Source organism: Geotrypetes seraphini, chromosome 7 (genome assembly GCF_902459505.1).
Source record: "Geotrypetes seraphini chromosome 7, aGeoSer1.1, whole genome shotgun sequence".
Taxonomy (NCBI): domain Eukaryota; kingdom Metazoa; phylum Chordata; class Amphibia; order Gymnophiona; family Dermophiidae; genus Geotrypetes; species Geotrypetes seraphini.
Window position 1 is genome coordinate 133028072 of NC_047090.1, and position 13225 is coordinate 133041296.

At 46.2% G+C, this 13225-nt stretch overlaps 1 protein-coding gene across 6 annotated transcripts in view; it reads left to right on the plus strand.

The window, feature by feature from the left end:
• The window catches only part of KLHDC1 (kelch domain containing 1), a 167390-nt gene that overhangs the window by 76464 nt on the left and 77701 nt on the right, over window positions 1–13225 (plus strand). For all 6 annotated transcript variants that reach the window (XM_033952968.1, XM_033952973.1, XM_033952971.1 and 3 more), the window contains one exon: window positions 10924–10982. In XM_033952968.1, the coding sequence (XP_033808859.1) occupies window positions 10924–10982 (59 nt within the window). The remainder of the gene's footprint in view (window positions 1–10923; window positions 10983–13225) is intronic.

Here is a 13225-nt window from a genome sequence, read left to right on the forward strand (position 1 = left end):
CTTTCCAACCTTACTAAAACAGAACAAAGGTTTTCTCCTCCATCCCAATCTGATTTCCTTAGCTGTCACAGATTTGTATCTCCCTTCCAGGCAGTAGACACACATTAACAGATCCAGTTACAACTATTATTGAAGCTTCTAGAAAACCTTCCATGCAGCGCTGCTGTTGTTTCAAGTGGACTCGATTTACATTATGGTGTAATCTCCATTCTCTGGACTCAACCACTTAGCCTCCTTCATCAGCTTTGGATTACCACCTTCACCTCTCCAACTCAGGTTTCAAAACCATTTCAGTTAGGGTTAATCTTAATGCTCTTAGCACTTTTCACACCTTACTTGATTAAAAAAAAAACACTCTTTGTTCATTCTTAGGTTGCCAGATTTATTGAAACGCCTTTACACCAAACCATCTCTCAAATCTCCTCCAGTTGCCTTGGAACTTAATGTTATCCTTTCTACTCTGATGAAGTCTCTTTTGGAGCCAATCTCATCCTTATCTCTTAAACATTAAGTTACATTGGTTTTATACTGTTCAATGTTTGCTTACAGCATACCATTTACTTTACATGTTTCCTACCCCTTTACAGTATCTAAATATATTTTTCTTGCACTTTTCCATTACCCATGTACTGCCTCCACCCAGCTCGGGAGTTTTTCTTTTTTTTATAAATCTTTATTCATTTTTAAAAAACATGTATAACATTTTATATTCAGACACAACACTTAATATTCTGTATAAAATCGATATCAGAATTTAACCCCCCCCCCAATCAATAACAATCTTTAAATTTAAGAAAACATACAATAATCCCCATTTCTATATACCTTACTTTAATAATCAAACTAAAATACCCTTCCCCCCTCCCCCTCCTTGGACATACATATTTAAGGGGAAAAATAATATTCAATCATTACAATATTTTGTTAATGGCTCCCAAATTTCCTATTGAACTTCTGTTTAAACCCTACGTGCATCACTCTAATAATAATAATAATAATAATTTTATTTTGTATACCGCCATACCCAGAGAGTTCTAGGCGGTTCACAGCAGTTAGATGAAATACAAACAATGCAATTAAAATTGAAAATTTGAACAATGCAATCATAGAAGTCAAACTAGTTATATGTCTACAATTTAAGGGAAGGAAAAAATACATACAAGTCATAAGGAGGGAGCAACAATCTTAAAAGAATGAGAGGAGATAGTAATGAAGTATGTTAAAGTTTCAGTCTGTTGAATAGTTGAGTTTTAATCTATTTTCTAAAATTGAGATATGAAGAGGCATCAAGCACAATTTGGGCGAGCCATGAATTTAGTTTAGCCACCTGAAAAGAGAAGGTTCTTTCGAAGAATCTTTTAAGATGACATGATTTTAGTGAGGGAAAAGCAAACAGATGTATTCTGCAGGTGCTCTTATTGTTGTAACTCAGGTTGAAGTGAGGGTAAAGATAATCCGATGACATACCAAATACTGTTTTGTAGCAGATGCATGAGAACTTAAATAGAACTCTGGATTCAAACGGCAGCCAGTACAATTTGTGGTAGAAAGAGTAATGGTGAACGGTATCCCCTCAAAAACGTCAAAGGTGACCAGCAGAGTGCCACAGGGCCCGATTGGTCTTGGGCCCGATGCTATTTAATATCTTTATTGGGGACCTAACTCAGGGACTTCGAGGCAAAATTACATTATTTGCTGATGATGCAAAACTATGCAACATTGTGGGCAGAGCAACCGGGCCCAGCACTATGGAGAAGGACCTGCTTTTGTTGGAACAATGGTCCAGTACTTGGCAACTGAATTTTAATGCCAAAAAATATAAAGTAATGCACCTTGGGAGCGGAAACCCATGCAGAACATACACCTTGAACGGTGAAAACTTAGCGAGATCCACTGCAGAAAGGGACTTGGGAGTGCTCATCCGAGAAGATATGAAGGCTGCCAATCAGGTGGAGAAAGCTTCAGCAAAGGCTAGACAAATGCTGGGTTGCATCAGAAGGAGCTTTATCAGTCGAAAGCCTGAAGTCATACTACCGTTATACAGATCCATGGTGAGACCTCACCTGGAGAACTGTGTCCAGTTTTGGAGGCCACATTATCAAAAAGATTTGAAGAGAATGGAGTCAATCCAGAGAATGGCCACTAGGATGATCTCAAGACTTAAAAGACATCACATATGAAGAACGTCTGACCAGACTTTGCCTATATTCTCTCGAGGAGCGCAGAAAAAGAGGGGACATGATAGAAACATTCAAATACATCACGGGTCGCATTGAAGTGGAGGAAGAATTACTTTTTCTTACGGGTCCCACAGCAACAAGAGGGCATCCGCTAAAACTTAAGGGGGGAAGATTTCATGGTGACACCAAGAAATACTTCTTCACCAAACGGGTGATTGATCGATGGAATAAACTTCCACGCCAGGTGGTCGAGGCTAGTAGCGTACTCGACTTCAAAAGTCGATGGGACAAACAGGTGGGGGTGCTACAGAGTTATGCATAAAAGATGGGTACACCAGGTAGGGAGGGTTCTTGAGTGGGCAGACTTGTTGGGCCGCTGGCCCTCTTCTGCCGTCATATTCTATGTTTCTATGTAAAGGGGTGATGTGTTCCCATTTCTTCAAGCCAAAGATGAGACGGACGGCCGTATTTTGGACCAACCTCAACTTCCTGGAGATTTTCTTGAACGCGCCTAGGTATAAGATGTTCACCACCCTTTCTGTAAAGAAATACTTCCTGGTGTCACCATTAAATTTCCCTCCTCTGAGTTTGAACAGGTGCCCCCTTGTGACCGAGGGACCCTTAGGGAAGAATATATCGCTTTCCGCCTCGACACGACCTGTGATGTACTTAAACGTCTCAATCATGTCTCCCCTTTCTCTACGCTCCTCAAGAGTGTAGAGCTGCAGTTTATCCAGTCTTTCCTCGTATGGGAGACTCTTGAGTCCGGAGACCATTCTAGTGACCATTCGCTGGACCGATTCAGCTCGAAGCACATCTTTTCGGTAGTGTGGTCTCCAAAATTGCACACAGTATTCCAGGTGAGGTCTCACCATGGTTCTGTAGAGCGGCATTATGACTTCAGGTTTGCGGCTGATGAAGCCTCTATTGATACATCCCAACATTTGCCTTGCCTTGGATGAGGCCTGCTCCACTTGTTTGGTAGCCTTCATGTCTGCGCTGACGATTACTCCCACGTCCCGTTCTTCAGTAATCCAGAACACTCAGAATAGAAGATTGTACCAACAGATGAAAAGAGGCATCATCAAAGTACTTTTTTATGGTGTGGACTTACCAAAGCACTGAGATACTTTTCTTAAATACTAGGTCAGAGTGTTTCTCCAGTGTGAGATGCTTGTCTAAAGTGACTCCTAGTATTTTTAAGGATTGCTCAATACCATAATCCAGCCCATTCACATGTAACGTAGTTTCCTTGATTTTGTCATTTGGAGCTGCCAAATTTGGAATTATTTCTGAATTTAACTTTAATCTAAACGCTGACATCCAAAGTTCAACCTGATTTAGAATAAATGATAGAGAATTTAGCAGCTGTGATGTAAAGCAGGTTAGTGAAATGACTATGGTGATGTCCGCGTAGATAAAAAATTTGAGCTTTAGACTCTGCAAGAGGTTTCCTAGGGAGGCAAGATAGATGTTAAACAGGGTGGGGGACAAGGAGGAGCCCTGTGGGACCCCACAGGGGTTGACCCAACCGTAGGAGATAGTATCGTCCTTAAACACCTTATAGGATCTATTTCCCAGAAACCCATGGTAGAGAATGACACGGTGACGGTTTACCCGCGGCCACCGCATTTAAGCCGCGGGTCACCGCCGAAAACGGGGAAGAAAACTAGCAGTCGCTGCGGTGACTGGGACAAGGCCATTCACCGACCGCGGAAACGGTGAACAGGTTTGTCCCCGCGGGCCAATGTACCCCCTTCTAGGAACCGCTATTTACCTGTGTTTCACCGTGCTCCTCATTTGTCAGATCAACCCTTCCTGCCAATCGCAGCAGAAGGGTACCCAACCCCTCCTGCCGGTCCTCCCAATGGCCTCCCCTAAGATCGCCGGCAGGAGGGTACCCAACCCCTCCTGCTGGACCCCCCCCCCCAACGAACCCTCCCACCCCGGAACCCCCTTAGTCTTACTTTCCAAGTTGGACCGGACAGCTCCTCGCTCGTCTGGCCAGCAGGCCTGCCTCCGTCCAAATGAGGCGGGCCCGCCCCTCCCCTCCCCTGCCTCCCAATGGCCTCCCCTAAGATCGCCGGCAGGAGGGTACCCAACCCCTCCTGCTGGACCCCCCCCCAACGAACCCTCCCACCCCGGAACCCCCTTAGTCTTACTTTCCAAGTTGGACCGGACAGCTCCTCGCTCGTCTGGCCAGCAGGCCTGCCTCCGTCCAAATGAGGCGGGCCCGCCCCTCCCCTCCCCTGCCTAACCCACAGGATCCTAGGGCCTGATTGGCCCAAGCACCTAAGGCCCCTCCTATAGCGGGAGTGGCTTTAGGTGCCTAGACCAATCAGGCCCTAGGATCCTGTGGGTTGGGCAGGGTAGGGGCGGGCCCGCCTCATTTGGACGGAGGCAAGCCTGCTGGCCATACGTGTGAGGAGCCGTCCGGTCCAACTTGGAAAGTAAGACTAAGGGGGTTCCGGGGTGGGAGGGTTCGTTGGGGGGGGGTCCAGCAGGAGGGGTTGGGTACCCTCCTGCCGGCGATCTTAGGGGAGGCCATTGGGAGGACCGGCAGGAGGGGTTGGGTACCCTTCTGCTGCGATTGTCGGGAGGGCCGTTGGGGGGGTCTACAGGAGGGGTTGGGTGCCCTCCTGCCGTGATCGCTGGGGGGAGGGGAGACTTGCAGCCGTAGCCGCGGTCACTATGCTAATCACGGCAGCATTTAAAGTACATGTCGTGTTTGTTTTTGCATTGCTAGCCCCAGGGGTGGTGGAAGATTAGTGATTGAAAAACTGTATGAAAAATAACTATTTTAAATTTAGTGATCAAAATGTGTCAGTTTTGAGAATTTTTATTAATTAATTTTTTCTCTGCGTGTTTTGTTTTTGTATAGTTATTAACTAATATTTAACTAAGTTTTAAAGTTTTAAAGAATGTTTCCTTTATACGTAAATAAAGAAAAGTGAATGGGATTGCAGTGGCGGTGACGGGGCGGTGAATGGTGTGGCAGTGGCGGTGACGGGGCGGTGAAGAGGATGGTGAGACGGGGACGGGGCGGTGACGGGGATGGTGAGACGGGGACGGGGCGGTGACGGGGATGGTGAGACGGGGACGGGGCGGTGACGGGGACCAATTTTTTCACCGTGTCATTCTCTAACCCATGGAACCAATTGAGAACATGGCCTGAGATTCCAATGGATGTCAAACAGTCCAGCAGAGTAGAAAACTGAAACTCCCTCCTCCCTTTCCTGATTTTGTGTTTCTGCTCTTCCTGTGGTTTTATTTTTGCAAGTCCTTGCAGTTCTTGCTTAAATAGATTCACGCAGCGTTCATTTTATAAGCTCAGTTCTTCTGTATACCCCAGCTCCAGGTTTAGAGGTCACTGCTGCCAGTTTGCCTAGGGCAGAACAATGCTTTATATCCTCAACATCTTACTTGGAAAGTAGTATCCCTCATATCTATTGCATCTGCTCACTGAGTAAGTGAATTTCAAGCACTTATGTCAGATCCACCTTTTACAACATTTTACCATGGTAGAGTGGTTCTCCAAACTCATCCAAACTTCCTCCCAAAGATAGTCTCAAAATTTCACCTAAATCAATCCATTGTATTTCCAGTCTTCTTTCCAAAACCGCATTCCACACATTGGGCTGTAAACATGCATTAGTTTATTACTTGGATCAGACTAAACCTCACAGAACTTCCACTCAACTGTTCCTGTCATTTGATCCAAACACACTTGGAGCTCTGACACCAAGAGAACCATCTCCACATAGCTGGTGGACTGTATCTCTGTTTGCTATGCTCAGGCTGGACTGGAAAATCTTTTCACTGCATATAAAGTTAGAGCAATGGCGACTTCAGTAGCTTACCTGCATTCCACTCCCATGCAAAGCAGCCACCTGTTCCTCAATAAATGCCTTCACATCCTACGACTGTTTGGAGAATCATTCCAGATGGGATAGTCGGTTCGGCCAAGCAGTTCTACAAAATTTATTCCCTTCAACCATACTAAATTTGTCAGACTCATGTTAATACAAAATTAATACTTTTCACATAATCCTGGCAGCTAGGGAGTTCCACATGTGAGAATATGCTGCCTGCTTGTCCCAGGATAAAGTAGAGTTACTTACTGTAACAAGTGTTATCCAGAGACAACTGGCAGATATTCTCACAACCCACCCACCTCCCCTGGTTGGCTTCTTCACTTGGGCATAGAACTGATGTCCTCACAAGCTGGTGTCGGGCAGGAAAACACTCGCATATGCGTGGTGCAGGCAGTCTCAAAGCTTTGCTAAAAGCTTAAAGTGACAGTACACTTTACTTCTGTCCATACTGGGGCTCCGTGGATGACCCACATTTGAGAATATCTGCCTGCTGTCTCTGTATCATACCTGTTATGGTAAGTAACTGTGCTTTATTATTACATGTTTGTGTTAGCCTTTCAGTAAAAGGTTTAGACCCTATTCAGATAGTTGAAAGGGATCAAAACATGTTGACATGTTGAAAGGCAATGGTGGTCTGGTTTTGGAAGAAATGGCCACTGGAGGTTCAAATCAAGGCTTACATCCCAACCAATAATGAGTTTGATATCCTCTGACTAGCCTGCAGGTACTGGCTATTTATTTACTCACTAGTATATCATGAAATCATCATATAGATTTGGAATCAAAGATCTGATTTAGGCTCATCCAGAAGCTACTGCAGATTATGAGGGAGATACAAGAATTAGCAAGATTAGAACAAAATGGATCTATATTCAGCATTCTAATCTAGTCTGGATTTCTTAATTGCACTTATCCAGTACAGGTTCTAGGTGATTTTCATGATAAGAGGACAATGCAGCATCATAGGGAAATTGTTATATCACATTGTAGTGGAAGGTTACACTATTATAAGAGAGGAAAAAGTTATAAGACATTGTAGAGAAAGATAACATTGTTGCAAGAGGGGAAGTATTTGAAGAGGGGGTGAAGAACTATGTGCACGACAGAAGAGCAAGACTTGGGTGTGATTATATGTGATGATCTTAAGGTGGCCAAACAGGTTGAAAAGGTGACAGTGAAAGCTAGAAGGATGCTAGGGTGCATAGGGAGAGGCATTGCCAGTAGGTATAAGACTTTGGTGAGACCTCATTTAGAATATTGTGTACAATTCTGGAGGTCACACCTTCAAAAAGATATAAAAAGGATGGAGTTGATCCAGAGGAAGGTTATTAAAATGGTGTGTGGTCTTCGTCATAAGGCATATGGGGACAGACTTATAGATCTCAATTTATATACCTTGGAGGAAAGGCGGGAGAGGGGAGATATGATAGAAACATTCAAATACCTACATGATCTAAATGCACATGAGTTGAGTCTCAGTTGAAAGGAAGCTCTGGAATGAGAGGGTATAGGATGAAGTTAAGAGGTGGGCTCAGGAGTAATCTAAGGAAATACTTTTTTACAGAAAGGGTCGTAGATGCGTGGAACAGTCTCCCGGAAGAGGTGGTGGAGACAGAGACTGTGTCTGAATTCAAGAAAGCCTGGGATAGGCACGTGGGATGTCTTAGAGCAGGGGTGTCAAACTCAATCACATAAGGGGCCGAAATCTAAAACACAGGCTAAGTCATGGGCCAAATTTTTTATTAAGCTACTTAGTCTTAGTAGAATTATAGGGTTACAATTAGAGAGCTGCACGGGAACGGGGATGTCGGGAATCCCGCAGGAATCCCGTGGGTTCCCCCTTTGGGTCGCGGGGATCCCATGGGGACGCCCCCTAGGGTCGCGGGGATCCCATGGGGATGCCTCTGAGGGTCACGGGGTTCTTGCGGGGCTGGATGTACTCAGCTGCGAGGCTCATCTCCCTACCTGCCCTGCCGTAGCACACAGCCGAATGGAAGTCTTCCCGATGTCAGCGCTGACGTCGGAAGGAGGGCTTAAGCAAAGCCCTCCCTCCCTCCGACGTCAGCGCTGACATCGGGAAGACTTCCGGTCGGCTGTGTGTTGCGGCAGGGCAGGTTGGGAAAAGGCAGTGGTGTACCAAGGGGGGGGGCAGGGAGGGCGGTCCGCCCCGGGTGCAGCACAGCCGGCCAGGTCCCCCGACCGACCGACAACAGGCCCGGTCCGACAAACCTCCCTGCCCTGTAGCCACGAATCTAAATTACTTTCTTACAGCAGCTTCAATATTCCAGCTGCTGTAAGAAGGTAATTTAGATTCGCGGCTACAGGGCAGGGAGGTTTGTCGGACCGGGCCTGTTCTGTTGTCAGTCGGGCAGGTAAGCGCCACAAAGGTAAGGGCAGGGAGGGTGAAAGGGAGGAAAGTTGGAGTGGAGAGGAAAAGACGCTTAAGGTAAAACTGAGGGGGGAGAAGGACGCCGAAAGCACTGGGGAAGAGAAAGGGGTGGAGAAGGATGCTGAAAAGGACATGGGGAAGATGGGGGGGAGAAGGACGCTGAAAGGACATGGGGAAGACGGGGGGGGGAGAAGGAAGCTGAAAGCACATAGGGAAGACAAAGGGGTGGAGAAGGACGCTGAAAGGACATGAGGAAGATGGGGGGGAGAAGGACGCTGAAAGGACATGGGGAAGACAGAGGGGGGAGAAGGACACTGAAAGCACATGGGGAAGACAGAGGGCGGAGAAAGACACTGAAAGCACATGGGGAAGACAGAGGGGGGTGAAGGACGCTGACAGGACATGGGGAAGATGGGGGGGGAGAAGGACGCTGAAAGAAATGGGGAAGAGAGAGTGGGGAGAAGACGCTGGCAGGGAAGAAGATAGAGATGCCAGCTATGGGGGGAGCGGAGGGAAGAAGATGGGTGCTAGACCAATTGGGGGGGGGAGAAAGGGAGAGGCACAGTAACAGAGCAAATGGAAGACGCAGAGAGAAGAGAAAAAGTGGATGGAAGGAATTGAATGAGAACATGAGGAAAGCAGAAACCAGGCAACAAAGGTAGGAAAAAATTATATTTCTTTTTTTTTTTTTTTTTGCTTTAGGATAAAGTAGTATATTAGTTGTGTTGATAAAAATTTATAAACATTAGAGGCTCTGGTAGAAACCCGTTTACAAAGTATGTATTCTTCCCAATTAATATTTCCAAATTAATAAAGTCTTTTTGCTTATTTGTAAATGGGTTTCTCCCAGAGCCTTTAATTCAGTAGCATAATTAAATGAAATAACTATTTCTGTAGTTTATAGGGACGGATGGGGACGGAGGGGATTCCTCGCGGGGACGAAGGGGATTCCTCGCGGGGACGGGTGGGGACGGAGGGATTCCTCGCGGGGACGGGTGGGGACAGGTGGGATTCCTCACGGGGACGGGTGGGACTTTGGTGGGGACGGTTGGGATTTCTGTCCCCGCGCAACTCTCTAGTTACAATCTCTCCAACCCCACACCAGCTCTGTGGTGTAAACAAAATAAATAAAAAAACTTTTCCTCTCGTTTAGGTCCTAGTTCACACTTGCTAACTAACACCAACTCTGACAGGGTACACATTTCAAATCTGACATATTGTAATCACAAAATAGAAAATAAAATTATTTTTTCTACCTTTTGTTGTCTGGTCATTATTCAAATCATATTGGTTCCAGGCTCTGGTTTCTGTTTGTCTTCTGATAACTCGCTTGCCAGGGTCTCCTGCCCATTTCTTTCTTAGTGCTAACCATCCATCTTCCATCTCTGCCTTCCCTTCTGTTTCCCTTCCCTCCCCCAGAGGTCTGACATCTTTCTTTCTTTTTGTCTCCATACCCACAGCTGCAGCGATGGATCCCACAATCCCCAGATCCACCATCTCTCCTTTTCTCAACTACCCTTTTATCCAGCATCCCTCCCTCCTTCCCCACCACCCCAGGGTCCACCATCTCTCCTTTTCTCTTCCCAACTACCCTCCTATCTAGTATCTCTATCCCCCCTCCACACCATCCCTTGTGTCCAACTTCTCTCCTTTTCTGTTCCTTCCCTCCCATTGTCCACCATCTCCCTCTCCTCTGTTTTTAGACCCTTTATTTCTTCCCCAATGAGATTGAGGGAGGGAAGGAACAGAAAGCATATTTTCTTGTGGGCCAAATCTAATTACACTGCGGTCAGATTTGGCCCGCGAGCCTCAGTTTGACACCCCTGTCTTAGAGAGAAGAGATAATTGTTACTGCGGATGGGCAGACTGGATGGGCCATTTGGCCTTTATCTGCCATCATGTTTCTGTGTTTCTATATCATGTTGTGGAGGATGGTTACATTGTCATACAAAGAGGGCAGAGTCACTGAGCTGAAAGGAATTTATCAAATTGGTATATTTTTAGTCTTTTCCTGAAGGTGAGGTAGTTCAGTTCAGTTCTTATAGCTGTTGAAAGGGTGTTCCAGGTTCTTGTAGCGACGTACATGAAAAGGATGTTGAATATTCACTTGTACTTAACTCCTTGAATGAGGGGATAGTCAGCTGGTGGTTGTTGTTGATCCTGGTTGAGGTGAAGAGGGAGGTGGAGAACTAATGGGTTATAATTGGTATAAGCACTAGAAATGCAATGAAATAATTGAGTTGATGATAAATAGATGTGCAGTGGAATCAGTGTTTTAGGCAAGTCAGGATGCAACAACAACCATAGTAGCCCCTCTAGATTTATAACAAGGTACTACTTAGTCTTTAGTACCCCTTTTACACTAGCGATACGGCCACGGCAAATGCACCGAAGCTAGAAATTGTGCTTTTTTTCAATTGTAATATATGTTACAGAGAGAGATTGATGTTTATTTATTTTATTTTATTTTGATTTTTAGCAAACCAGAATGAATGATTTGCATTTCCTAAACTTAGATACTTGGATGTGGTCTGGAAGGTAAGTTCAAATATGAAGGCAAAATCCCCCAGTATGTTAGAACTGATGGCACAATAGATGCAGAATGTAAATACTAACCCCCATCTTCTATTAAACTGTGCTAGCAGTTTTTAGCGCAGAGAGCCGCGCTGAATGGCCTGCACTGCTCTCGACGCTCATAGGAATTCTATGATAATCGGGAGCAGCGCAGGCCATTCAGCAGGGCTCCCCGCGCTAGAAAACTGCTAGCACAGTTTAATAGAAGAGGCCCTAAATTTAAAGTACCATAATTAAATAATAGAATTTTTGACAGAATCAATATGTGTATAAAACGTAATAAATTACTGTAGATCAGGGGTTCTCAACCCAGACAGATTTTCAGGATACCCATAATGAATATTCCAGTGCAATAGAGGTGTGTCATTCTAGACAAATGGGTTATCTCCCCATGGCTGCGAGCCATCTGCAGAAGGAATCCACTCTACTTTTTCTATGTCCCTCCTATTTCACTGTGAGCTCTACTGCTACCTGCAGTTTTTCCCATTTGCACGCAAGTGTTTCTGTTCTGCTCTCTCTCTTTTCTTATTTTATTCTGTATTTTTCTCCTTTTTTGTTTTTTTCAGAGCTCAGAGCTTTTAACTTCAGCTCTCGATGTGCAGCTGACAAGCCGATCCCTTTTGATACCTGTTGGCCAGCCAACACTAGTATCTTTGGAGCTGCATCTAATCCTTACCTACTATTTAGCAGGGGTTCAAGTGCAGGCTGTTAGGCATCCTCACGCGGATCAGTACTGACTCACAGGGTGCTCGCTGCATTTTTCAACTCCCCTTTTCTATAAGTGTGTCTGTTGGTTTGTGGGGATGGGGGTATAGTCAGGCTCATTGTCTGACTGGCAGCCCAAAGATCAGTGTCGAAGAGGCATTTCCAACTTGAGGCACTAATTCTTCTTCTTCCTAGCTACTGTAAAGGGCTAGGGCAGGCCTATGAGGTGAATCGGGATAGCTCTGAAATACAGATTTATGGGAGTTTCTGAATGTTTTCCTGTGTCTCCTCACCTGAAAAATCCTAATTTTGCCATTTTTTTAATTTAGTAAGTGTGTTTTGTTAGCGTTTTTAGATGTGAATTTCTTGACAGTGGCCACCTTGGATTTTAGCAATCTTTTTTCAAACATTCCCTTCACTTCCAAAACTGTAATTATCCCAGGACAAGCAGGCAGCATATTCTCTACATGTGGGTGACATCACTGACGGAACCCCCTAGCGGACGTTTTTGCAAGCAGACTTGCTTGAAGACCTTCAAGCTTGCTGCAACAGCAACAGCAGCGACAAGCTAAGGTCCAGCCACCGGCTCCGGCGAAGCCTGGGCCGTCTTTTTGACAATTCCAGTATGAGCCTTCGGGCTTCCTTCATTCTGGAGACTTCTCCCCTCCCTATCGGGGGGCGTCTCCATCATTTCTACACATGGTGGGCAAGCCTTACCTCCGACAGTTGGGTGCTTTCCATTATCCGGGAGGGGTACTCCCTTCTCTTCAGTCACCCCCAGACCTTCCTCCAAAAGAGTTTCCTTCGGGCCGGTCTCAGCTGCCCCTCCTTCTACAAGAAGCTCGGGCCCTTCTTCGCCTCAGGGCGGTCGAGGAGGTTCCTCCGGACCAGTGGAACATGGGGTTCTACTCCCGGTACTGTCTGGTGCCCAAGAAGACGGGGGATCTGCATCTGATCCCGGACCACCGTGCTCTGAACAAGTTTCTAGTTTGGGAACGGTTCAGAATGCTCAACCTAAGTTCTCTGAACCCCCTCTTGGATGAGGGGGGACTGGCTGTGCTCACTGGAACCTCAAAGAGGCGTACACGCACATTCCAATACACCCGGCCTCTCGCCGGTATCTGAGATTCCGGGTGGGGAATCTCCATCTCCAGTATCGTGTTCTTCCCTTCGGCCTGGTGGCCTCTCCGAGAGTTTTCACGAAATGCCTGGCTGTGGTAGCTGCGGCCTGCGTCTCCGCTGCCTGAAGGTGTTTCCCTACCTCGACGACTGGTTGATCAAAGCATCCTCTCGCCAAGAAGTTCTGCAAGCGATGAATCATACCATCTTGCTCCTTCAGAGTCTCGGCTTCGAGGTGAACTTCCCCAAGTCTCACCTCTGTCCATCCCAGTCTCTAGAGTTCATTGGAGCGGTCCTGGACACGGTTCGTCTCCGCTCCTTCTTGCCTCGGCCTTGGCAGGAGGCCCTTGTTCATTTATGCCAGAGGGTGATCCATCTGTCCT